The 25846-nt window shown below is 52.3% G+C and overlaps 1 protein-coding gene across 1 annotated transcript in view; it reads left to right on the forward strand.

Annotated features, from left to right (window-relative positions):
- Positions 1–25846, forward strand: part of TSPOAP1 (TSPO associated protein 1) — a gene marked incomplete at its 5' end in the record, with an annotated part of 65904 nt that overhangs the window by 7423 nt on the left and 32635 nt on the right. Inside the window, 10 exons of the mRNA XM_084272935.1 lie at positions 4216–4323; positions 6449–6577; positions 8014–8190; positions 11401–11670; positions 16623–16730; positions 17888–17971; positions 19262–19351; positions 20553–20675; positions 21043–21147; positions 21476–21526. Of these exons, the coding sequence (XP_084129061.1) occupies positions 4216–4323; positions 6449–6577; positions 8014–8190; positions 11401–11670; positions 16623–16730; positions 17888–17971; positions 19262–19351; positions 20553–20675; positions 21043–21147; positions 21476–21526 (1245 nt within the window). The remainder of the gene's footprint in view (positions 1–4215; positions 4324–6448; positions 6578–8013; positions 8191–11400; positions 11671–16622; positions 16731–17887; positions 17972–19261; positions 19352–20552; positions 20676–21042; positions 21148–21475; positions 21527–25846) is intronic.

The raw sequence follows: 25846 nt of genomic DNA on the forward strand, positions 1-25846 counted from the left end.
CCCATCAAAGGAGCGGCCGAATAACCACGACTGCATCCCAGGCATGTCTCTCACTTCTCCCAGACCTTTAATGAAAATCTCCCTTCTGCCTTGCTCATGGATGCTCACCATGGTGTGAGGGGTGCCTGCTGTGCCCTCAGCAGACAGGCTTTGCTCTTGCTGACCTGATGGGAGGTGATGCTGGTTTTGTCTTGCTTTTCACATGCAGCGAGGGCAGCGCAGAAGAGCAGCCTGTGGAAAAGAACTGTTCCGTGAGGGACACGATTCCCTTGACACTGATGGAAGAGGAGAAGATGTATTGGTGGTGACAGGCTTCCTTTCCAAGTGGCAAGGATCGAGAAGTTAAGGGAACTAATTACCAAAGTCAGCTGGGACTAACAGCTAAAGGGCTTTGACACGGTGAAGGCTTGGTGACGATGATTTCAAATGAAGGAGAAGTGGTGGGTTGGATGCATCCAAGAGAGCTGGTAGAGTTTCACCTCAGAAATGGGTCTGCAGAGTGTCTGTGGTGGGGGGTTGGTTTCCAGAGGTGGCTTCTGCAAAGCAAACCTGGCAGCTGGACCTGTATCTGCCAGAGATAGGGAAGTTACCTCAGGGACAACTCGCAATAGTCAATGTTTTAGGCTCAGCCCTGAGACCGCCTGTTTCCAAAGGCCACCCAAGACCTCCCACCTGGGGGGGGCCACCTGGTAAATCCCTCTACCCTTCACTCTCCACAAAGACTTGAGCTCAAGGCTGGGCTTAGCCTCTGGCAGGCTCTGCGGGGCTGGTGCAGGGAAGGCCTCCCAGCCAGCCCATGCCAGGCCACACTGCGAGGCACCGGCAGCCCGAGCCGCATTGCAGAGCAGCCGCCGCAGGCAGCCTCTGCCGCTTGATTTACTGTCCCCCGAATGGCTTCCTGCAAGTTTTGCACAGGACTTTCAGGACTGTGCTGGATGCTGGGTGCTCCAGGGGGGTTTGGCTGCGTGACCCATTTAGCAGCCTGGCTGGGCACCTCTCCTCGCTCAGGCTGCTGCAGCGCTCTGCTGGGTTTTGAAGTTTTCAGGTGAAAAAAGCAGGAGCTTTCTTGCCGCTGCTGTGCTGAGGCTTCTCTTTGCCTGCTCTCAATCAGTTCTGAAGGAGCTGTATTTTGGGCTCTACCTGCCAAAAGAGGCGACAGATGATGATGATGACGACTTGCCTGTGGCGGCAGCTTCGCAGCCGTGTGCCTGCGGCACTGGGGAGCCGCAGTCTGCTCCCCGCCCTCAGCATCCCTGCTGCTGCTCCTCTCCTGCCTTGCTCCAAGCTTAGGAAAATTCCCCCACGGCCAAAGAATACATCACTTGGCTCAACCTTTTAGAGGCTGTGGATGTTCCTGATGCGGGGGCTTCACAGAGACCCTCCCCACTGCCCCAACAGCCCCAGCTCTGCCCCGGCTCCTGCGGACTCCAGCTCACTGAAAACCTCCCTGACTGAGGGATGCTTTTGGATTTTGACTCCTTCTGACACTTGTCCTTGTCCTTATCAAGAGGAGCTGCTTCGGGGGCAGGCTCTGTGCCCCCCTCTCAGCTCCCTGCCGTGGGGCCAGGAGCGTGGCCTGCAGCAAGGCTGGGCATCGCAGCGCGGGAACCTTGAGGAACAGCGGAGCGGTTAATAAATTAAAAGCTATTTCATTAGAGGGAATGAATGTTTAATGAGCATGGGATGACGTCTAGACAGTCCTTCAGTTCCAGGCTCTACGCGCGCTTGGAGGAGGGATCAGCCAACACAGACAGCACTGGCTCAGTGCCGGGGGAAAGGTTTGGCAAGGCTCTCCTGGGCGGTGAGGTCCCTGCGTGGGACAGATGTCCTGGCAGGGAGAGGATCTCCTGCCTCCATGTCTTCTGGCCCTTTGGGCCTCTCTGGGCAAGGCCCCAAGGCGCTGTACCCGCAGTGGGATGGGCTGTCAGGCCAAGGCTTGGCCGCCTGCCTGGCCCCAGCCTGGAGCACATGGCCATGCTCTCCTGCTCACACACCTCGCCCCAGGGTCCTGCAGCACCCAGGAACTTGGGGGGGGTCTCTACACGGTCTAGGACATCCCAGCCTTGGCCACGCTGTTGGGCTCTGGAGTTGCTGCAGGAAAGCTGGGCTGAGCTGGGGGTGAGTGCTTGTGAGCCTCAGCGTCCTGCCCTAGTGCAGAACAGGGGTGTCAAGTATAGAAATTTGGATCTAACTCCCCCAAAGTATCCCCTTGCCATGCTGCAAGTGCTAACTGTCCCCTGCAGAAGCATGGGGCTGGTGATGTCACCAGTCCTGACCACTGGCTGGGGAGAGGCAGGAACACATCCACTCAGCCACAAAAGCTCCCCAGCTCCTATCCCAAGTGCAGGGCTCGCTGGCTGGGTTTGTTTGGTCTCTCAGCATGAGCAAGCGCAGGCAAGAAGCTTGAGGCCTTTCAGCAGCAGCAGGAAGATGGAAGTAATGTGTTTTGACTTCATCCCAGGGGCTGCCTTCCCGGCTCTGGGGATGGTGGCAGTGAACCAGCCCAAGGCACAGTCATGCACAGCACAGGAGATGCTGATAACCCCCCCTGCTGTGTGCCCACCCTGCTCTGTCCCCCCCACCAGCACCCACAGCATCCCCTGCATGATGCCCAGCCCAAGGAATTGCTTTGGTGTTCCTGGGGCCAGTGGTAGGGGAACATTCTTGGGGCACCAAGAAGCAGCAGGGATGGGACCAATGCCACAGGGTGTGGTACCGGGGTCTCTTACTGGGTGCTTGGCTGCTTGGGGAGCTTCTTGGTGCCCCAGGCTGCTGAGTCTTGGGGCTGCTTGGTTCTTGGGTCCCAGAAGAAAACAAACAGATTTTTGTTTTCCCACATCTGAAAAGCAGGACAGTCTGTCCCCATGGGGCATTTCACTCCAGCTTTCCCAAGCCCTGCCAACATATCACAGGTACTGTCCCCCTCTTGGGGCTCAGAGCTGGTGGGACCCAGGGACACTGCATGAGGCCGACAACAAGGGCTGGGTGTTACCTCTGGAGTGGGGTGTGTTTGCTTCAACCTCTTTCCATTGCATTTTCCCTCTCTACTCTGCCAAGGCTTTTCCATATGGGCACAAGAGGTTGGGAGAACCATGGCACGGGGGAGGGCAGCCACGCTGGGGCATTTGATGGGGTGGACTTTGTGGCAGTAGTCTCCTGCCCTGTTCTTTCAAGGACTGATTGAGAAGCCAAAATGCAGCATTGATGAGAAATGTAGCGAGTTTCAGCCGGTCTCAGACCTTCTCAAGCTTAGCACCACCTGACTGCTGCGAGCTGGTGAGCTACCAGAATTGCTCAGGCAGCATCTCTGGTAGCTGTGGGGTGTCTCACTCACAGCCTTGGCTTGCAAACCACAGAGCCCTGCACGGGGAAGGCCACAGCCATTCAGTGGCACCAGCAAAGCCTTGTCGGGCACTGGAAGCAGGTCCTGTAAGACCAGCCTGGGAAACATCTGGCCAGGACTCAGCGAGGTGTGGGGTTTGCTGCTGCCATATGGCTGTGGTGAAGCAACAGCTCAGATAGATATGAGCTCTGCTAAGGCTCAGCAATACTTGCTGGGAGCCTGCTACAGGCGAGCTGCTCGCAACAGGAAGCAACAACCACAGTGCTATATATACACAGATCCTGGCAGAGCTGATCTGCTTTTGATGTGACAAAATTAAGGTGGTGTTTTGCAAAGAAATGCCTTCTTCCTGAGCTGAGGGTGACACAGAGCGGGCAGAGCCCGGGGCCGGCTCCTGTGTGGGCTCCTGGGCCAAACTGGCATGGGGAGGTGGGGGGAAAGCTGTTGTGGCCTCTCAAAGCCACGTGGTGCTCAGGGGAGCCAGGGAGCAGCGCGTGTTGTGTCTGGGATGTCACAGCTTGTGCTCTGCCCTCCTGGCTCTTGAGCTGGTTTAGGTGGTACCATGGCAAAACGGGGACAGCATGAGCTGACAGCTGGGTGAGTTGGAAGTGTCCCTAAAGCAATGGAGAGGGCAGCTGTCGTCCATGGGTGATGCAGCCTAGCCCTGGAGGCCCATCGTTCCCCAGAGGATGTGCAGCCCCCACCTCCTCCTGAAACCAGCCTCTGCATTTCTCTCAGCACCTCTGCTGCCCACACCTCGATCCTGCCAGCCTCCCCACTGGGCTTGCTGTGGGGCTGGGGTGGGTGTGCGTCTCTCTTGCCCTTGCCCCCCAGGCACAGCCCTGCCTTGCCTCTCCTGCCCTGTTTTGCAGAGTGGGGCTGACTACGGCTTCCTCGTGAGCCAGAACACGAAGCTCCTGACCGCACTGGAGGACCTGCAGCACCGCTGCTCCAGCCTGGCTGAGGAGAACAGCTTGCTGGTGAGCAGAGGATGCCACCCTGGCAGGGTGCTGGGCTGATGCCGGCATGGGATGCTGCATGGGGAGGGAGTCTGGGCTGGGATGAGATGCTCTCTGCTGACACACAGGATCAGCTGGGCAGGGCCTGAGGGAAAAGGGGGCCTGGGTGCTTTGGGTCCCCAGTGCCTTCACTTTACCCACTGTTGGCTTGAGCAGGACCCCTGAGTGGCGATGAGACAGGCCCCTCCACTGTGCTCTTTGCCCTCTCTGCCTGGTGCTGCATGTCTGCTGGAAACTGCAAGAAGCCACACAGCAGCTCACAGCCTCACAGGCAGAGAGCGGAGGGGGGGCTGAGGGCAGGGAGGGGGAAGTCGCTCTTGTTTCCTCTTTAACTGGAAAAGCAGAAACACTGATTCACTTGGCTTCAGCTTTGGGCGACAGCACAGCACTGCCCTCTGCTCCTACTGAAGCTCAGCACCCGGCCCCTCTCCAGCTGCACTCCCAGCACCCAGCGCCATGCCAGGCTGCCACATTCTGCCCCACTTCCTCCCACCGTGCCCGTGGTGGGCAATACACAGAGAGGGGTTGTTTCCCTCCTGTGTCCTCCCTGGAGAGCATCAGCAGCCCCATGGTGCGGGGGTGCAGCCACCCTAAGGCCCCAAGCATCTGATCACTCAGCACTTCAGATTTAGATCACTGAATTGAAAACAAGGCTTGTAGAGAAATTACTTAGATGTTGTGGTTTAACCTTAGCAGCACCCCACAGCTGCTTGGTCACCCCTCTCTTCCGAGTGGGATGGAGAGGAGAATGGGAAAAAATCCTTATGGTTCAAAATAAAGACAGTAGGGTAAGAAGGAGGGTGATACTGATGCTGATGCTGGGAAAAAAGAAAAGCTAATGATGATGATGATAATAATAATGAACAACAACAGAAAGTGATGCCCAAATGCATCACCACTCACAGAAAAGACCCTCACGCCCAGCCTGTTTCCAAGCAGTGATCCCACCCCCCAGCTCTCTTTCTCCATTATACCAAGGGGATATATCCTGAACATGTTGTGTTCTGGCAGAGAATATCCCTCCAGCCAGCCTGGGCCAGCCATCCTGGTCGCACTCTTCCCAGCAGGGCCTGGGAAGCTGAAAAGTCCTTGACTTGGTGTAGACACCACAACTACCCAGCAGCAAGTAAAAACATCCATGTGTTATCAATATGATTCTTACTGTAACTCCAAGCACAGAATTCACTCTATCCCCAGACATCCCACTAAAGCACAAACCCAGCATGACTGGCACGCTGCGGGATTGCCCCTGATCAGGCATCTGGATTTTGGCAAAGCACCACCATGTGAGCTCTCATCACACTTCACTCTCAAGAGGTCCTTCCAGCTGAGGAAAAGCTGAGAAAGCAGGAAGAGCCTGTAGTGGGGTCTCACTGGGGTAGGGAGGAAGATAATTGGAAGGATCAGTTGAGCTGACACTTTTGCTGATGTGAAACGACAGCTCAACACATCTGGGTCCGACCTTGAGAGAACAAGCCACCGGCAAGCACCAGCTTATCAAAACAGACAGATAGCAAATAAAAGGGGATTAAGAGCCAGCAGGATCAATAGGAAGAAAAAGGAAATTTGCTTTGCAAACATCATGAAGTCCTTCACTGCTTTCTCCCCATTACCCCACCCCCAGCTCACACTTCAGTGTCACAAGAACAAGGACATTGGTGGAGCTTGCAGTGGTTGTGCAGCACAAATCCAGAGTGATGTGTTGAGTCCTGTAGCCCTGGGGTAACAAACTGGGAAGACTTTGGCAAAGAAAGCCCAAAGGGCGAGTGGCTGGGCTAGGCTGACACTGGAGTCCCAGCCAGCAAAGGCAGAGCCTGCATGAGCGTTTTGGGGATGGAGAGGGACAATGTGGGATGGCCTGGGGTGGGGCAAGGGACATCCCATGGGGACCACCATGTCACATGAACAAATATACCAGGGAAAACACAGGTTTCAGGGACTGGAGAGGCAACAGAGCAGAGGTCGGTGTTTAATAGTTGGGATAGTTGTAGGACAACAGACCAAGGCCTGGGTGGGAAAAAGCCCAGGCAGGGCTGGGGACCTTCAACAGGGGGCTTCACCTTGAACCTCTCCTTCTGTTATCCAGCGCAGGAGCTGCTTTCCCCAGACAGAGGAGAAGGTGAAGCACCTGAAGAGGAAGAACGCGGAGCTGGCAGTGATCGCCAAGCGCCTGGAGGAGAGAGCCCGCAAACTCCAGGAGGCAAACCTCAAAGTCGTGAGTGTGGCCTGGCCGCTGCCGGGCATGGCTGGGGTGGGAAGCTGGGCTGGGAGAGCACTGCATCACCAGGACTTCTGCTATTGAGTTTGAAAAGCCTTTTCTTTCCCCTTTTTGTGAACCTACAGCAAATGTGCTTTGCACCTCAGCAGCAGGGCAGGAATTGGGCAAGGCGGCCATGGCCAGCGGCCTCTGGGCCTGTGCCTGGAGCTGGCTTTGAGTAACTTCCTCCTGCTTGCTGTAAATGTGCTCACTTACCTTAAAGTGGTAGTTTACCGTAATTAGCTCAGCTTTCCCTGGACAAGTCATGAAAATAGTTTATCTGACCTCACCAAGAAGAAACAGGAAGCATTTGAGTAAGGGGAGCAGCCAGGCAAAACAGGAAGGGGTGAGAGGCCGCTCCGCCCCATCAGCACCTCGCGGGCATCGCTGTTGCAAGCCGCATGGTTTTTGCTTTCTCCAGCCCAGTGTCAGCTTGGGACAAAGCCTGTAGTATCTGGCACAGAGCAGGAGTGGGGGGAGATGTGGCTGTGTGGGCACAAGCTCTTGGATGAGCTCCTTAATTGTAGCGGAGGAAGGGAAAAACTTTCTTCTGTTGGAAGGAAACCAGGGCTGGTGGGGAGGAATTTGAGCCCTTTAGAGTAGAAAGGAGGAAGTGAAAGATTTGCTGAAAAGAAGGTAAGGGGTTTTCCTGGCACTGCCTCTGTCCCCAGGGCCAGGCTGTCCGGCTGGCTGTGGGGAGGTTTTGGTACTGGCAGGGCAACAGTTGCTGCCAGAGGGATGTCAGACACCACGTTAGGAGAAATCATTCGATACATGTCCAACAGCTATGCAGCAACTGTACCAGTACTGATCTAGTTTTTCCTCTAAGTGAAACTGTGGGGTGGTGGCATTTTAAGGCTTGCATGAGTCCTGGGACTTGCTAGGCTCCTGGCCTGCACCAGGTCTCCAAACAGCAGAAAGCTGTATCTTCCACCCATCTCTGCTCAAGCCCTCTTTCCCTCTTTGCCTAGAAATCCCCAGAAGCTCCGTTTCTCCTGGTCTGGCCACCTCTATCCTTCCTCCCATGCTCATCTTTCTTGCCATCCTCCCCTCTTCTGCTGCCTTCTGCCTTTCTGCCTTCACCCTGCTTTCTTTCCTCCTCCCACCCAGTGTTGCCCTGTCTGCAGCCCCCCCATCCTGACTGTACCCATTGCCCTCATCTGCTGAGCACCTCCTCCTTCACCCCTCTTCTCTGACCTACTTCTCCATCCAGCCCTTCCTCTTTCCTCTCACTTTTTCCATAGCTCTGTCCTGCTCCATCTGATTGTCTGTCCCTTGGGGTTAGGCTGTGTTCCTTGACAGCGCTCCCTCCTCAATGGCTCTGGGAGTGATGGGGTGGTGGTTACCCACACCAACACGGGTGCCTTTCTCCCTCGCTGTGTTCTCTGGTGCAGGTAACTGCTCCAGTGCCTCTGAAGGGTTCCAGCCTTGAGCTCTGCAAAAAAGCATTCGCCCGCCAGCGTGCCAAGGACCTGACAGAGCAAGCCAGTGCTCTCCTGGCGAAGGACAAGCAGATTGAAGCTCTGCAGCAGGAGTGCCGGGAGCTGCAAGCTAAACTCTTCGCAGGGAAGGTGAGGTGGTTTCTGGGCCATCACTCAGCGGCTGGGGGTGAGCAGCACCATGCTGACAGGAACCGGCTCCAGGAAGTGGTGTGACAGCAATTAGGCCCAAGTGCGGACTGAAAACAGCAGGCATTTGTTGTCTGAGTTGCATGGGGGGCATTGGGTGAGCATGTGGCAGAGGGGGGTGTCTGGATCCTTCCAGAACAGTGCTCATACCTCTGCGAATTCATGGGTCTGAGCCGCCGTTTGCAGCAGCGCCTGAAGCTCTCCCTCTGGAAACCCCCAAGAAGCCACAAGGACAGGGTGGCTTTTCACAGCGTTGAGCTTCAAGTGAGATGTAGAAGCAGGACCTCCTTTTACAGTGCTGCTTTGAGAAGTAAACCAGCTGAGTGCGTTCCCAAGACTCAGTCTAAACCCTGAGCACCCCGAGCGGCAGCTCTCTGGGTGCTCTCAGCCCCCAGAGACGGGCGGTAACCGGGCGCATCCTCATATGACTAAGGGCACAAATCGTTAGATGAGGTGGGTGGGTGTTCGTGAAACCATCTATGATGCTGATGCCTGCACCTGGGCTGCAGACCTCCACTCCCCTCAGCACAGGGCTTGCTGATAGAAATGGTGGGATAAAAGGGATAATTCAGCTCATTCCAAGGCAGAGAGCTAAAACTGGCCAGACATGTTGCTCCCTCAAAGCACTTCTGCTCTGCAGTGACTCTGAGAGGAGCCTCTGCAGACATCTGAACCTGGGTGGAATCTCCACTCAAGGGGACTAAAGCAGCCTGCTCTGCTGTTGTTTGTTCACATGAGGGATGTTTTCAGTTTAGGTCAGTTAAACTCTCAGGAGAAGCTCAGTAGCACAAGGGCTCACACAGGAATCCCTGTTTCACTAAGGGAGATGTGGTCAGTCCAACCCTACAGTCCTGCTCCCGGCTTAGCTGCACAAATCCTTACAGTTCTACCTACCCTACCTCCATGAGATGTAGGTGACAAACACTCCCTTGCTGAAAACAGCTTCATTTTCATCCCTGAAACCCCCGCCCATATGTTCATTTTAGCTACAAGTTCGAGACTCTCAGTCTGTGCCTACTGTAGATTAGTCAGGACAAGACCGATTGGGTGGCGTTTGCTGTTTGTACAGAGCTGCCCCACCTGATCCCTTCTGCACTGAACCACAGGAGAAAGTTACCCAGGTCTGACTGTGCTCTACAGTGTCAGCAAGAAGAAGCTTCCTTCCCATCACCCTGATTGCTCACCACAGAGCCTCACAGAAGGGGGAGCAGAGCCTTTCCAAAGCACTCTGATTGTCACAGCAGAGTGGGCTGGGTAACCTCAGTCTGCCAGGTACAGGGCAGTGACAAATTGTAGAGGAATGTGACAAAAGCGGGTGAGCAAGATTCGTTACTGGCCAAGGAAATACACAGGGGTGCACTCCTCAGGGTTGAGAGATTCAGCCACTGCCTTCCCAGGGCAGGGTGACCACCCTGGCTTGGGAGGTGACAGCGACTGTCTGGGTAAAGGCTGAGGCACCAGTGGCTGGGGACATCGATATGCAAGCAGGGAATCTGTGGAGAAGAGAGCAGGAAAAGAGATTATTCTGTGTGATCTTGGTTTTCCCATTTCTCTTCCAAGCAAGCCGCTCATTAAATTTTAATTTCCAGCTAGTTAAAATTCAGGAATCACCTAATCTGTCTGCAGCATGCAAAATGCATTATGCCAATGAAGGGGTTTATATGCAGAGATATGACGTGCATGCTCAGAGTTTGTAACCAAATCAATTTTAATCTAGGGCATTTAAATCAGCACAAATTTTTCAGTAGCTATGAAATGGATCTACTCAATTCCACTCCAGAGGCAGGATGGATGCTGGGCTGCAAAGGCACTGGCCTTGTCTTGCAAAGCCAGGGCTCTTAGCATAGGGTAAAATGATTTCCTGAGACCATGCTCTGGTGATGGGCTTCCAAGCAAGCCCCAGCCAAGCTCAAACCAGGCTGCAGTTCCTTGCAGCACGGACTCTTGGAAACAGGATTGCAGGGAACAGCAAGGCAGCTGCAGGGAACGTGTCTAATAGAAACTGTGAGTGGAGGTCTGAGCTTTTCTTCTACTCCCTTGGTCCCTCAGGCTCCAGAGGCTGGCTGTTGGGAATAGCTGCCTTTTTTTTTTCTGATGGGGGAAGGGAGCTTTTATACAGAGACACAACCAGTTTTATTTAGACTACTGCCCTGATAGCCTGAACATGGGTCTGGCACAGAGGAGGCCCAGCTGCTCACTTCTTGAATCTGTAATCAGTTCCTACAAATTCTGCCTTAGTTTCCCCCTTGTAGCGTGAGAGTAACCATGGGTTTGGTTTTTTTTTACACAAACTGTATTTATAAAGCACACACTATTTTTAGGGTGAATAAGAAGTGAACAGGGAAGCAGATTAAATTTGTCCTGGTTACCAATTGCATGTTGAATTCACTGGCTTCGGAGCTTTCCAGGGGAATGAGCAATGTCTCCTCCAGCAGTGTATCTCTGAAGGCAGGTTTTCATAACCAGCTGTTGTACGTGTGTATGGACACATAGGTCTGTGTTGCATCACTCTCCTGAGATCTGAAAACCTCTGAAGAATTAAACAAGCCGGTGACATTCTCAGCACGTTGGTGGGAGTGAGGTCGCACTGGTTTCCTTCAGCAGCTGCTGGTGTTGGGTCTGAGTGGGTGGGAGGTAGTCCCTGTGCTAAAGACCCAGTCCCATCCATACACAGTCTCTGAAGGAGATCAGAACTCAAGAGCGATTGAAAAATTAAACATCATCCCGAGTGAGAACTGAACAGATCCCAGATGTTCTCTCCAGCATGCAAAGCCCCAACACCCGTTAAGAGCTGCAGAGAACGGCAGCACTCGTGTCAAGGAGGTAAAGGGGCTGAGGACAGGACATGGTGATCCTGACACGCTCTCTGCTGGCAGACCTGGGAGAACACACACCGAGAAGAGCTCTCTTGCACAGCAGCAGCAGCATTACAGGCCAGGGGCTTTTTTTTGGTGACAGGACGAATGTATTCTCAGGAAAATGCAGAGAGTCAGGTTTTGAGGCTTTGGAGACCCAGGGAACAGAAACCCCATTCCCTGGTTTCGCCTTCGCCTCCTCAGTAAGGCGTTTGGAGTCTGTGTGTTAAATCACTGTGCTGACCTGTTGCACCTTTCAGAGCGTGTCAGGGACGTGGTGTGTTTGTGTTTCCCCCAGGATGACCCTCGCTGCCTGAACGTCATCCAGTTTGACCGCCTGTTGCGGGAATCCCAGAGAGAAGTGTTACGGCTGCAGAGGCAGATTGCGCTGAAGAATTTCAAGGAGTCTCAACGTTCCTCTAAAATCAGCCCAGGTGGTGCTTTGCCCAGCGCTGCCACACGCTTGGCACCACCGATACCAACGCCAAATACCGGCATCAAAGGTTCACTGCCGCCGAAGGAGGCCAGCCTGGGAGAGCCAGCGCTTGGAGGGGAAACACACAGGGAGGTGAGACAAGCGGGTCAGCGATCTGACTGTTTGGCTGGTTAATTACTCAATTAATTACAGTTAATTACAGTTCTTAGGTGCGTGTGAGGGCTGTGGGTCACACCTGCTGCCAACAGGTGCTGTGCTGGTTTATAAAAGGGCCGACCCAAGGGCTAGGTCTCTCTTGCTGAGGGGATGCTGCTGCAGCCCCTGCAGCACAGGGTACTGAGCCACACTCTGGCACAGGTCTCTTGGGCTGTGTTTCCCTACCTGGGAACCCCCACAGCACCTCCTTTTTCCCCTCATTTGCGGGAAACACGCCTTTTTGGTGTTTGTGGAGGTTTGGGCATCGGTTCCCAGCGGGTCAGCGCTGGGTGCACCCAGGGCTGTGGTGGCAGCAGCGGCTGAGCCCTGCTGCTGTATGAGCCCCGGCCAGGGCCGGGCCCGGTCCCTGCTCGGACACAGCGCCGCCCGCACCCGGCGTAACGGCCCGGGCCTCAGGCCTAGGCCGCGCTGAGGGGCAGGACCGCCGCCTCGCCGCCCCCCAGGTGTCGGCCCCGGGATCTCGTCCCGGCCGCCCCTCCGCGGGCCGCAGTGGTACGGCCCGGCAAATCCCGGCCGCCTCAGGGCGCCGCCTCCTCGCTGGCGGGCCGCGCAGCCGGCAGGTAAGGCCGGGCCCTCCCGCGGCGCCCCTCGCCGGGCTGGGCCGTGCTGGGGACGGCCCCGGCGCTGCGTGCGCTGGGGGCCCGGGCGGCCGGGCGGGCCCGAGGCACCGGCGAGGAGCGCCTCTGGCGCCGCGGGGCCCGAGCCGCTCCCGGGGCGCTGGGGCAGGCCCGCCGGGGCCTCTGCTGCCCGCGGGGTAGAGCAGCGGGGCTTGTCCTCGGCGCTCGGGGGCGAAATCCTCCGCAAAGGAGGTGGAAGCCGCGGTGGGAGGGCCGGGGCTGAGGGGCTCAGCCCGCCTTGGGGACCGCGATCTGAGCGAGTGGTGGTGGGTGCTCCGCGGCAAGGGCGCAGCGTCCGCGGGAGCCGGGGTCGAGGGGGTCGGGAGAGGCCTCCGAGGCTGCCCGCGGGAGGCCGGGCCTCGGGCGCTGGATGCGCCCCGGTGCCCCACAGCTCCAGCCGTTCGTGGGTCTGCCGGGCCTGTGCTCGGGGGTTGGTCATGTCAGGCTTCGCCCGGTTTCTCTCCCAGGTTTTCAGTGCCTGCCGTGTCTGGCAGAGCTGGGCAGCGTGAGGACGGGCTGTGCCTCTGCCCTCCGAACCCCCCAGCTGCGCTCCTGTATAGCTCCCCAGCCCTTACAGAGGGTGTCTTGAATAGTCATTCCTTGTTTGGCTTTTCCAACTGAGTTTATAGGTCCCTCTCCTTCGCTTGTTTTGGAGGTTTGCGTCCATCATTCAGCGTTATCCATCTTTGTCTCCTCCCTTTGTATGTTATCTCCGTTATCTCTGTGTTGGGAGAGGCAGCACTGAACACACTATCCCAGATGCTGTGTCATTGATTTATATGGTGGCATAATGAAGTTTTCTCTCCCTTTCCCAATAGAGCTCTTTGCCCTTTTGTCTGAGCACTGGGTTCTATTAAAACATCATTTGTCTGGCAGCCCTCTGTAATCTCCTCGTATCATGAGGCCCTCTTCACTGTTTGTCCCTTTGCTGCATCAGTACTTGGAGAGCATGGTTCCTGCTGCCTCTTAGTTCTCAACTTTGCTAGATACTTACCTGAGAGAAAGCTTTCCCCCTCCTGCTGTGGCTGAAGGTGTTTGGGGCACCCAAGCAGATTGTACTGGATCTCCTTTACCCATCTGCTTGCTGACAACTTACAGAAAAGCTCTTTATAGGTTGGTGTGTGGGGTTTCTTCCCCCCACCAATACACATTTATTTGGGGTTTTGTTAAAATGCCTGTCTACCTTTTGTTGCAGCTTCTATCAGTTTGCCCAGGACAGTTGTGAAACATGCTGGACTCAGGTTCCCGAGATCTCCACTTGAATACACTCAAACCTTGACATTTGCCACCTTCCAGTGGCATCAAGGTGGTATCAGAGAAGTGACACACTGCATGTCTTGGTTCAGTTACTGCTGAAGCGAGAGGTTCTGTTCATGCTGAAGGGTGACTGTTATCTAGTCATGGGGATGTGTTACTGGTTATTCCTCTGGCTTCTGTGGTTCTAATTGACAGTTCAGTTTGAGAGATGCTCAGCTGTGTCCTGTATAGTTGGAGATGTCTGCCCAGGTGCCCTCTCACCCCCCAAATCCTTCTGTGATGAAGAGGGGTGCACAGACTTCTATTTTTTATCTTCTCTGCTTTGCCCTTGTCTTCCTTGAACAGCCCTTCTATTCTGGGTTCTCAACTGACCCTACATGGTCTGTCAGACAAATACATATATTATGGTCTTTTCATGGATGCTCTTTATTCCTGTGATTAAAGAGAGTCTGTCCTCACTGTCAAAAGGCTTTCTGGCTGGTAAATAGCAACAAAACTAAGCCTGACAGCAGTAGTAAAGGGGGAGCAAGGAGGCTGTTGCTGCTTCCTTAACTGAATCCTGTCACGTGGAACACCATGGGCTCAGCAGTCTGGGTTTGTGGCACAGTGGTGCCATGGAGCAGATGAAGTCAGCTCTTGGGGCAGTTAACACAGTTATTGTAATTAATAGAAATAATATATTGTAATTAATAGAAATCAGTTTGCTGTTCTGTCCTGTTCTGTCTGCACAGAGTGTCAGGGCAGTGTTCCCCAGCTTTCAAAGAACAACCTCGGAGCTTGAAGAGCAAGCTGCTTCTCTAAGTGTCCTTGGAAAATCCCATTTCTCTGTTCTTGTTCTGATTCCTTGTCCGTTTGGGGCGATGTTTACCTCTGCAGTGACAAACCAGGGTTTAGCTGGGGTTTCTCCCAGTGGCTGGTTCCCTTTCAGTTGTGTCGGTGCAGCTCATGGCGAGCAGTGGGGGGCAGCAGCTGTGAGGTAAAAGCAACCGAGCAAACCCAGCCGCCTTCCCCTCCTTGTCCTGAATCCCACAGCAGTTTTCTGGCACAGCTCTGCCTGATGCTGCCCTGGGGCTGCTGAGGGAATGGGCCATGATGGGGTGGAAGACGCTGTGGCTGCTCTTTCAGGGCAGGGTTATGATGGTGCTGAGGGCAGAACTTTAAAGAAAGTCTGCAGCATGTTTAATTTACTCTGCTGCATGCTTTGAACTTTGGGCTCATTTGCCCCACAGTACAAGCACTTGTGTGCCTGGTGTATGTTTGGCTTTAGCTGGGGATGCTGGTCAGTTGTACAGCCCCCTCCTGCTCCCTGAGAGGGACCCTGCAGGTGTGGGTGTGCCCTGGGTCCATAGCCAGCAGCTGTTCTACAGGGATTTCCAACTGGGTGGTTGAAGAGATTCCCTGCACCTGGCTTGTTCATTGAGCATCTTCCAGTCCCTGGGGGCAGAGGTGGCACAGCTCCAGGTCACAGTTCCCTTCCCAAGTGTGCCAGCCTCGTTTATCAGTTGTTTAATCTGGTGATGCCTCTTGGTTCTGCAGAGGAATGGCAGTACCTGAGGATGTGGCTGGGGCACAGCTTTGTTCCTGAGGGGAAATGAGGCCCATGTGGGCAAATGTAATTTTTGTAAGTTGTCTGTAATTAGGAATGTCTTCATTTTGTTGAGCTTTTTCCCAGGAAATGACCATGGAGGTGGGCACCTCCATCAGGTGTGCTTTGCCCTTAGCAAAGCCATGTTGGCTGTCACCAGGCGTCTGTGTACTGTGCCTGAGCACAATCCCAGGAGATTTGCTTCATGATCTTGCTTGACCTAAAGGTGAGACTGACAGGTCTGTGGTTGTCCAGCTCTATTTTTTTTTCCTTTTGAAGGCTGGGGCTGTGTTTCCCCTTTTCCAGGCACTGGGAACTTCACCAGCCTGCCACAACTTCTCAAATATAAAGGAGTGTCTGAGCCACTTCTTCCACCAATTCCCTCGGGACCCATGGATGCATCAGGTCCCATGGACTTGTGCACCTTTGGGTTCCTTAGACATGCTCAGACTTGGTCTTCTCTACAGTGGGTGGTTCTTCATTCTCCCAGCCTTTGCCTTCTGTGTCCTGGGCAGTGTCACCAGAGCCCTTGCAGGTGAAGACTGAAGCAAAAAGTGGTAAAGTACCTCAGCCTCCTCCATATCCTGGGTAACCAGGTCTCCTGTTTTGTTCTGGAAGAGACCCATGTTTTTCCTTGTCTTTGTCATCACTGACATGCCTATAGAAACTCTTCTTCTTGCCCTTGATGTCCCCTGCTGCAGGCTTTAGCTTTCCTAACCCGATCCCTGGCTGCTCAGACAGTTCCTTCGTATTCCTCCCAGCCTGCCTGTCCTGTCAAGTCAAATACCAGTTGAGAGTGAAACTTGAGATGATTAAAGGCATTTTGTTAGAAGTTTGTGTGCAAACTTGTACAGAAAAGTGTTTCCCTTCATCTGGCTTTGTGGTGGCATGTAAGCCACAGCACATCTGCTGCCATTTCAGTTCTCCTTGGCTACCAGCTGAGGTGGGATGCTCCACTGCTTAGTTCTTTTTTGTCTGCTCTTTCCTGCCATTTAGATTTTGACATCTCCACTGATTTCTGCTTTCTGCCATTTGAGGGTTGTGTTCTCCCTTCTGACCATCTTCCATCATCTTTTCATTGGTTTGGAGCGGGCCAGGAAAGGTGTTGCTGATACCTCTCATTGAAGCCTTAGATGAAGTACAAATGGGAACTCAGACTGGAGAGCTTTCTGGAACCTGCTGAGCCATGTGGGTGGGTTTAATCAAGCTAGATTGATTTGGGTTGGGATCCAGAAGACTCCCAGCATGGATCCCTGGCATGGTGTTCACCTTTCTCCATGTCTAGCTCAGAGATCATGGGTTCCATGTGGAGTGGTGCTGCCAGGAGAGCCTCTCCTCCCTCCATGTGCACGGTGTGCTCTGTGGCCCTGGCTCTCCCTGAGCTCTCTGGCATCTTGCTTGCTTTCCAGGTGGAACCAGGTGTGCAACCACTGGGACCTGTCTCTGAAGGACATGAAAATTCCCCTCCCAAAAATGCAATAACAGGCCAAGAGAGCAGCCAACAGATCCAGCAGCTGGTGAGTTGTGGGTTTGGGTGGAGGAGAGCTGTGCTGTTTCTTGGGGTTTTCATCTGTGAAATCCAGGCAGAGGTTTTAGGGACTGAAGTCTTTTTATGTGTGACTGCTCTGCAAAAGTGGGAAGCTTGGGGGATCGGTGGGAAAACACAGTCTCTCTGTATGGAGAATGCTGTTGGGTGTAGAGAGCTCCAGGTATTGGGCTGGCAGTGTCCTGTCCCTGGCCAGGTCAGAGCTCCCCTCCCCAGGCAGCCAGCACAGGGGAGCTCAGTCAGCCAGGGCTGTTTCTGCACCCTCTGACATCAGTTCCCCATAAAAAGGGGCTGGTTAGGGAGTGGTGCTCCTGGGTGCTTCCTGGGCAGTCCCAGTGCAGCCTGGGCATTGCATCAGTACTCTGGTTGGTTAGGTACTCTGTGTTATCACTGGGTGTGAGTGTAACCTGCCATGGGCGGTTCCTGTTCCCTTTCAAGGTGATGTTGTCAGCAAACTGTCCTTATCCCAGCCCACAGGGACTCAGTCTTTCTCCTCCAGGAGTGAGCAAGCAGTGTGTGGTGCTCAGCCACTGCTTGGGGCTGCTCCACCACACAGGGGAATGGGTCACACTAAAATGAGAGCCAAAACATGCCAGGAGGGTCTGTGCCATGCTTGTAGTCTGCTTTGAACTGGGAACAGATCTGACAGGTGTCAGATGAGGAGTATGTCCCTTGTGAATTGTTCTAGCAAAGCAGGACAGATGACTGAGGTTTTGCAGCTCTTACCTGGCTGAGGAACCAAGCAGAGCACATAAAGACATGCCAGAGGATCTCTCCTCTCTGTTATGTGTCATTTGGATTAGAATAGGAGCTAAGGTAGCACAGAGCATGTTTTGAGCTGAACATTTTCCACATATATCTTTTCCTTGATCCTCTCCTATACAAATAGGAACAGTCTGTGCAAATGGGAAACAGAGAACTGTTTCCAGAAGATGAAAGGCTTGGGCAAGAGAGTGCTAGCTCTCTGAAAAGTTTGGGTTGTTTTACTGCCTTTTAAACAAAAATTCTCCTTTGGTTTCTGAAAACAGTAAAAGCAGCTGATGCAACATTGGGCCTGAGAGGCTGGGCTCAGATTTCTTAGCTGTAGGAATGGGGATGTGCTGATCTGCTTGTGCTTGTTTCATGCAGGAGTTTGAACTGAAGAAAAAGCGCAAAAAATGTGAAAACCTTGAGCATGAAGTGAGGAAAAAGCATAAAAGATGCAAAGAACTGGTAAGTGCTCCTGTCACCTACTGTTGTGAGCATCATGGTGGAGGAGGAGCTCTGTTGTGTGCCTCACCTGGGTTCTCATCAGCTTAGCTTAAAAACAAATCACTGGTCTTTCTCTTAATTCATACAGTATCAGAAAGCTGGGGCTCCAGACCTTGAGGCTGGGATTGTTTAGTCTTTCAGCTAGCTCTGGGTTGAATATAACTACATAAATCACTGGATGAAACTAGCCTTTGCTAGTTTGAGGGGATATTTATCATTCTCATGTGTACTCCAGAGAAGCATCACAGGCTTTCTGCATCTTGAGATGGAAATTGCACAAACACGTGGTCATTTTCTCATGGATCTTGTTTGTTGGATGAAATCTTGTCTGTGTTGAGTTTCATGGAGCTTTGGGAGGGTTTGCAGGTCAGATCACAGCATCTGGATTTCTCCCTTCTGTTTCTGCTTTGCTGAGCAGCACTGTGGCATTAGTGACTCTGACAGTGTGTAGTTTCATGTGCAGGTGGTTACCTCCTCAATAGGTGTTTGATGTCTTGCTCAAATCTCAGTTAAGGTCAGTTCTAACAGACAGCTCAGACACATAGGCAATTCATAGCATGTAGGTCAGCCTCATTTCCTGGGTTAGAATGGGATGTTTAAGGGACAAGCTGATCATTTCATGTTGTTAGTCAGTAGCTTTTCAAGGTCAAGAAGGGACTAACTCACCTTGATGTACCAAGGCTGAGACTCTGCACACACAGGGAATTAGCTTTTGGGATAGCCAGAAAGTATTTGATGATCCATAAAACAATGGGATGGGGAAGTGTGTGTGTGTCTGTGTGGAGTTGTGTGATTGTGGAACTGTTATATTCTTCTAATGCTGCAGAGGGACTGTGCCTGACAAATTCAGTCAGTGTGTCTCCAGTGGTCTTCTGCCTGCTAGAGCCTGTGTTCTCCAAGGCAGAGTGACAGCTCACATTGCTTTCTTAACTCCAGACTGAATCCTGGTTTCAGAGCAGAGTCACTTCCAGACATCTGACATGACCCTGGAGCTGTAAAGGAGGCAGGAAAAGGTCTTTCTCACTCTGGGCTTTAAAGCTGTGTAAATGGGATAAAGGAGCTGAAGAGATTGCTTGGCACTGGGCTGGTATCTGCTTGAGCAGTGCTGCCTGCTGTTGCCTTCCCCCTCTCAAGCAGCATCCCATCAGCATCCTGCACAGTCAGTCAACAGGAAGGTGGAGGTGCTCTGCAGAATAATCTGGGGGGTAGCCTGAGGGCCTCAGTGCAGTAACACCCACTGTCTCTGCACAGGAGATCCAGCTGCAGGAGGTACAGAGTGAAAATGCACGACTGGCTGAAGAGAACCTGCAGCTGAATGAGAAGGCTGGATGGGCAGGACAGGTAAAAAGCTATGTCTCTGTCACATGGAGCATTAGCTCCTGTAAAATTTTGCTGTGAAGAACTGCTAGGTTTCCAAATGGCCAGTTGAGGAGTGGCTGTGTGCCCATCTGTGTCCCTTTGTCCTGTGTACCCCATGGTAACTGCAAGCAGAGCAGTGAACTGCCCTGGTGTTAGTAGAGTTTCCCAAGACTTGAGTGAGATGCTTTGTCCTCACTTACACCCATCCTTGGCTGAGCTGTGGTACCTTGTTATGAGTTCATAACCAAAGCCAGAGGGTGGTTGGTGGGAGCAGTGTGTTCTGCTCAGAGGTGTTAGAGCAGAGCCTGTCACTGCAAGGGATGCAAGCCAATGGTGTGTTTGGAAGTCCTCATCACCTCTGGTTTTGATCATCCTCAGAGGGGTTTTGGTGGCTGATGATGGGGCAGGGCAGAAAGCCACCCCTGCAATTCAGAGCTGCCCTTGCCAGGTGGAAAATCCAAAAGCATCAGGTCTTGGGACCAAGGCAGGATATTGGCATTGTTTGAGTTGCAGAAAGAGTATCTGAGGGGAGTGTCACTGCTCCTTGGAGGGTGGTGTTCTAGGAAGGTGTTGCATATGAGAATGGTGTTGGTGAAGAGTGGGTGCTCCAGTGAAGATCCTCCATGGGTTTCTGTTCCCAGGTCCTTCTCTGGACAAATCACTTGTCTGTCCCAGGTGTCAGTGTTGCCATCGTGCATAAGGCTTCCCACATCTTTAATAACTGTTTTTTCTAAGTTGAAATGTTTGTCTTGGCTTGATAATCAGCTTTGCTAACAGGCATCAGGTCACAGTGTGCTGTAGACCCAAAATACAGTGCTGGAATCTCCTGTACTAAGTGGAGGAGGCAAACATGATTTCACAGGCTACAGAACTGTCTGTTCTTGGTGTTTAATCCTGCTGGTTGGGATTTCAAAGGCTTGTAGACCTTTCTGCTTCTTTTATGTCTCTTCAGTATGCAGCCTTCATATCCCAGGCAGAAGGGAGGGCAGATGGGTCTAGTGGGAGAAGTGATACAAGTGGTTGTGTGTTTGTTGTGAGTGAAAGCCAGAGGGAGAGGAGGTTCATGGTTTTGGTATCGTTACAAGCAGAAAGCAAGTCTGCAAAACCATCCACTGAGGTACAGAAATAAACTGTCCTCCATTGTTCATACAATGAGTGCTAATTGAAATTCCTTCCTCCTCAGGTGGAGTCTGAGAATGCTGACCTGAAGCTGCAGGTTGTTTTGGTTACTAAGGAACGGGATTCAGTAATTCAGACGAATCAAGGACTCCAAACCAAGCTGGAGAATCTAGAGCAGGTGCTGAAGGTCGGTAGGACCCACATGGTTGGATGGACTGTCCAGACCCTCAGTGCTTCTTTTGTGTGGCACATGTTGTCTCTTTGCTTTTTCTGTCTGTTCTTTTGTCTCTTTGCTTCTGTGGGATTCCAGAGTGGGCAGGGGTGCTTTAGAAAGGCTGCTTCAAGGGTTTGGATGGGAGGGGAAATAAGGTGGCCATTGCTGACTTCAGAATTGTCTTTGGTTGCATTACTTGGGCTTGTGGTAAGAGGTGGTTTATCCTCTGTTTAATGATGACATGAAATACAGGCTGTGGTTTGGTTTCATGGCCCATGATGGGACGTGGGACAGTATGTCAGTCGTGTTGCCCCTCAGCAGTCTCTGATTTGTCCCACAGCACATGAGAAATGTGGCTGAGCGAAGGCAGCAGCTGGAAGTGGAGCACAAGGAAGCGCTGCTAGTCCTGCAGGAGAAGCAAGAGGAGGTCAGACGGCTGCAGCAGGTACACAGCACGAGAGAGAACAGACATTTCACTCTCTGGATCCCTGGAGAGGGATGCTACTCTGGGAAGTGTGGAGGACATCTATGTGGGCTTACAGGATAAAGGAAACCAGGGAAGAGTGGTGGCATCTAGGGGGGTCTCTGGTACCTGAGCAAAGTGAAGGGCTTTTTGGATCTCTCACTGCTGATTGTCCAAAGACTTCAGCTGCTTTCAGTCTGTACAGTGGTTTAAATCTCCAATGGCCTGTCGAGGTGGTGAGGATAGAGAAGCCTACTTAGGTAGGCTCCTTTCTTATTTACTCCTTATTTACTTTCTTGTATTTCCTTAGGCACAGGCAGAGGCAAAAAGAGAACATGAAGGAGCAGTACAGCTTCTAGAGGTAAGGTGGAACAGAACAAGGTGGATTACAGGCTGCAGCTTTGATACCTTTTGCTCTTAATGTCGGTTTTCTTGATGCCCTGGGCAAAAAAACTGTGAAGAAGTACCAGTTGTGCTGGTAGAGTAGTCTGAGGTCAAAATTTTCAGGGATTAAATCCTGGCCTGCTCAGTCCTCAGATCAGTTACTTCATTCCCATTGTGCACAGCAGTTCTTCAGGGGTGTGTGAGGTATCCAGGCTCACACCTGCCTGCTCCGTTCTCCAGGCTCATCTGCAGGGAGGAAGAATACCTGTGTTGATGTAATTGCAATTTCCTTGGTGTATATGTGCTCTGTGCTTTAATTCAGGGTAAAAAGGAGGAATGTGGCCTTTGAGCAGAAGAAGTGATGATGTTTGAGGCAGCTCCCTGTCTTGTTTGCAGGGCTGAGTGCTCTGACATCACACACGACAGGCTTTACATGCTGGCTGGCAGCTGAATGGTGCAGCCAGCAAGATGTAAACACCACTGTTTCAGTTTGATTTGCATTATCTCAGTGTTTATCAGGGTGGCTTTGGGTAAGACCTTGGCTGTGGATTCCTGGAGCTGCAAAGGCAAAGCACCAAGCCCTGTGACTTGATTTAGTGGGTGCCAGAGCTGGGGTAGGTGCGATAACAAATGGAGCAGCCTCTGCTCTCATGGTCCACTGAGGTTTTCTGAGTACTAATACATGAGAGCAGGTGGAACACCTCACTGTACAGCACCTGGACAGTGAGGTCTCCTGGTAGTGAGGTCATGGCCCTGTCTGTAGTGATGTACAGTCAGAGGTGGCAGGCTGAGCTGCCTGTGTCTACCGCTGCCCAGGAGAGTTGAGTGAGATGGTGAGAGGAGGACACTGCTCTGTGGCTGCAAACAGCATCCCCTTTGAAGGGGGCCTGACCTGTATGTGAAGTGCAGAGCCTGAGAGCACTGGGCTCCTGCTGAATGGGGCTCAAATTCTTGCAGGCTTGGTGGGTTTTGTGGGGAAGTGACATCACCTATTGCCCCATTCCTGTGTCCTTCCTGGGACATTTGCTTTCAGCTCCAAAGACAGGATCAGAGCTGATACAGGTGCTGCTCTTCTGTCAGTGGGGTTTAGCTTGTTTCCTTGCAGCCTTTCAGGGAAGGGCAGTTTGATACTTGCCAGGTGCTTTCTCTCCCAATTCACTGGAGGACTGGAGAAGCTACTGATGTTAAACTAGGTGTCTACCTGTGCAGAGGAAGAAAGGGACAGTCATTTTTTGCTGTGTTTGAGAGGCTGGCCCTGGTCTTTGGCAAAGGCCTCATCAGTGAAAAAGAAATTGTCATTACAAGTTGGTGTGATGTGCAGCAACAGTCATTAAACAGCTTAACTATAATCACAGTCATTCCAGAACACCAGTGCAGGTGGGTGCCTGCCCTGCACGCTTCATTTTTGCCTGTTTGAATTGCTTTGTGGTGCAATTGTGATGAAGAGTGAGTGTGGTCAGCAAAAGCCTGAGTTCAGGAATTCAGGGTAGAATTTTAGTGGGAAATAGGTAAACAGAGCTTAACTTGGCTTGTGCTTCCTGACCAAGGAGCAGGGTGTGTGACTGAGCAGGCTGCAGAGCCAGGCTCTGAGCTGTGCTGTGATTCCCAGCACTCCTTGATCTCAGACCTGGGGAAAGGCATGGATACACCATGTGTGTTCTGTTCATCTCATGGGTGGATGCAGTGTTCTGGGAAAAGAGGGCTTGAAATCCAGCTCAGACACTCAGAGCATATTGGGATTTGGAGACCCTGAAAAAGCACAGGGCTTATATCTGCATTTAGGATTTGGCTTTGATTGAGCAGGGAGATGCTTGTGGGAATGAGGTGGGAATTGGTCTGGAAAAGGCAGCCTCTGTAAATTGGGGAGAAGAGAGTTTGATTGAAACTGAGGGTTGGGTTATCTTTGGCAGACTGTTGATTTGTGGTTAGTGTAACTGCTGATGTGGTTTCATATCTCTCTCTGCTTTTCTTCTTGCTCCCAGAGTACTTTGGATTGCATGCAGGTACTGCTATAATCCTGGTAAACGGGACATTGTTCTCCTCTGTCCTGACTTTGACAGTCACTTGATATTCTTGTTTTAATTATACTCTGGAAAAGATTGCAAGAGTGTTACCTCCAAGGAATAAATGGAACTGAAGGAGATGCCACTAAGAGTTGGATGGAGCAGCTGCTTTTCTCTTGCCTTGCTTTCTCACCCAGTTAGAATTAGGAGCTTTTTTTTTTGGCATTTCCAGACTTTTTGCCTTGTCTGCTTGTGCCCCTTTTCCTCATGTTGCATATGGTTAAAGGTCTTTTGGGAGCTACATGCAGACCAAGAGTGAAGTGTTTCCTTCAAACCCCAAAGCAACAGTGATATCATTGTAAATGAAAGTGGCTGGGGGAAAAAGAATGGGTCCTGCTGGCTTTGGGATTGTTTGGAGGGTGGGAAGCAGAGTGGTAAATCGTTGTCACTGAAGGGGTAGTGACTAACCAAGTTACAGTCTGAGAGCTGTGCTAGTGGCCTGGTGACAAATGGCTTGTGCTTGTATGGAAGCAATGGGACAGTCACCTTCTGATCTGACTGCAAAGAGTTGTGAGATGAGCTCATGAGTAATGAGGAGACTAAAGGACAGGTGACACTGGCTGATGGAGGAGCAGCAGTGGTGACAAGACATGCACAGTGGTGGGCCCTGAATTACTACTGGTTGGCAGCACATACAGTGTGTGAGGCAGGGTGACAGGCTAAAAATGTCATCCTAATTCACAAGTCTGGCCAAAAAGGCAAGGACTGTGTTGGGAACTCTTAGCCAAGGAATTGGGAACAGCCCAGGGACATGGTTAGGGCATGCCCCCACCCCACAGAAGTAGCACCCACATCTGTGTGGGGTTATGGATGTTCCTTTAGTCTCTTCAGTGTTAGCCCTGCTTTAAGCAGGAGTTTGGACTGAAGTCTCTGGAGCCCTCAGCACAAGAAGGACATGGACCTTTTGGAGTGGGTCCAGAGGAGGCCACAAGGATGACCCAAGGGCTGGAACACCTCTCCTATGAAGACAGGCTGAGGGAGCTGGGCTGGTTCAGCCTGGAGAAGAGAAGGCTGCAGGGAGACCTCTGAGCCCCTTCCAGTCCCTGAAGGGACCTGCAGGAAAGCTGGGCAGGGCTGTTTGTAAGGGCAGGGAGCAATGGGATGAGGGGTGATGGGTTAAACTAGAGCAGGGCAGGGTTAGATGAGACCTGAGGAAGAAGTTCTTCACTCTGAGGGGGGTGAGACACTGGCCCAGGTTGCCCAGAGAGGTGGTGGAGGCCCCATCCCTGGTGACATTCAGGGTCAGGGTGGATGAATCTCTGAGCAATCTGGTCTAGTGAAGATGTCCCTGTTCACTGCAGAGGTTGGACTAGATGGGCTTGGAAGGTCCCTGCCAACCTTACACATTCAGTGATTCTGTGACCTGTAGAGTTCCCTCCTAACAGAATTGTGGTTCTCTGATCTCAAACCCAGAGCAGAAGGTACGGGGGAAGATGAGATGGGGAACAACATCTGAGCATAAGTGTAACAGAGCAGCCAAGGACAGTGTCTTAAGAGGACAGGGCTGAGCTGGTGGGGGTTGGGTCTATTTTGGTGTGGAAAATCAGAGAAAGTTCCTGGATTGGTGGTTAAAGTGACCCCAGCAAGCCCTGCTCCCTGCTCTTGCAGCCTCTTCTGGTGATCCTGCAGCACTTGGGTGTTGTGAGGTTCCCCTTTCTCTCCCTCGAGTTGGATTCTCTCCTCTGCATCTGAGGCTTGATTCCTGCTGGTTCCCTGAAGCTCCTGGCCATGTCCTTAGGTTCATCTTCCTTTTCCCCCTGCTTCCTCACACTGCCCTGGAGATGTGCTGCTTGCTTGCCTATGAGTGAACCTCTGCAAGTAGCCTGCTAGCAGTGTGTGTGACGTGGTGGCAGTGCTGAAAGGGATATTAGTATGTTGTTCTGAAGAGCATGGGATCTAAAAAACTCCACTATATTAAATATCTCAGAATTAAACTGTAGATTATCCAAGCTGTTGGCTTGGCCACCAGGATAAATGGATTTAAACTGTGATTAATAAATTCAGAGAAACAAGGTACTGTTATGGTGCTATTCAATATGATATCCAGGTCTCCAGAGAAGATGGGGAAAATGCTTTCTGGTCCTGCAGCCTTTCTGTTACCTGTCTCTTGTTGCAGGCTGTGTCCTAAGGTGGGATCAGGGGCAGGTGTTGGTCTAGAGGAAACCCAGCTTTGAACTGGTGCAACTGTTCTTACTGCTCTTAGCTTCTTTTTTCTGTGAAGCATTAATGTGGAA

The sequence above is a fragment of the Gallinula chloropus genome, assembly GCF_964237585.1.
Source record: "Gallinula chloropus genome assembly, chromosome: 19".
Classification (NCBI taxonomy): Eukaryota; Metazoa; Chordata; class Aves; order Gruiformes; family Rallidae; genus Gallinula; species Gallinula chloropus.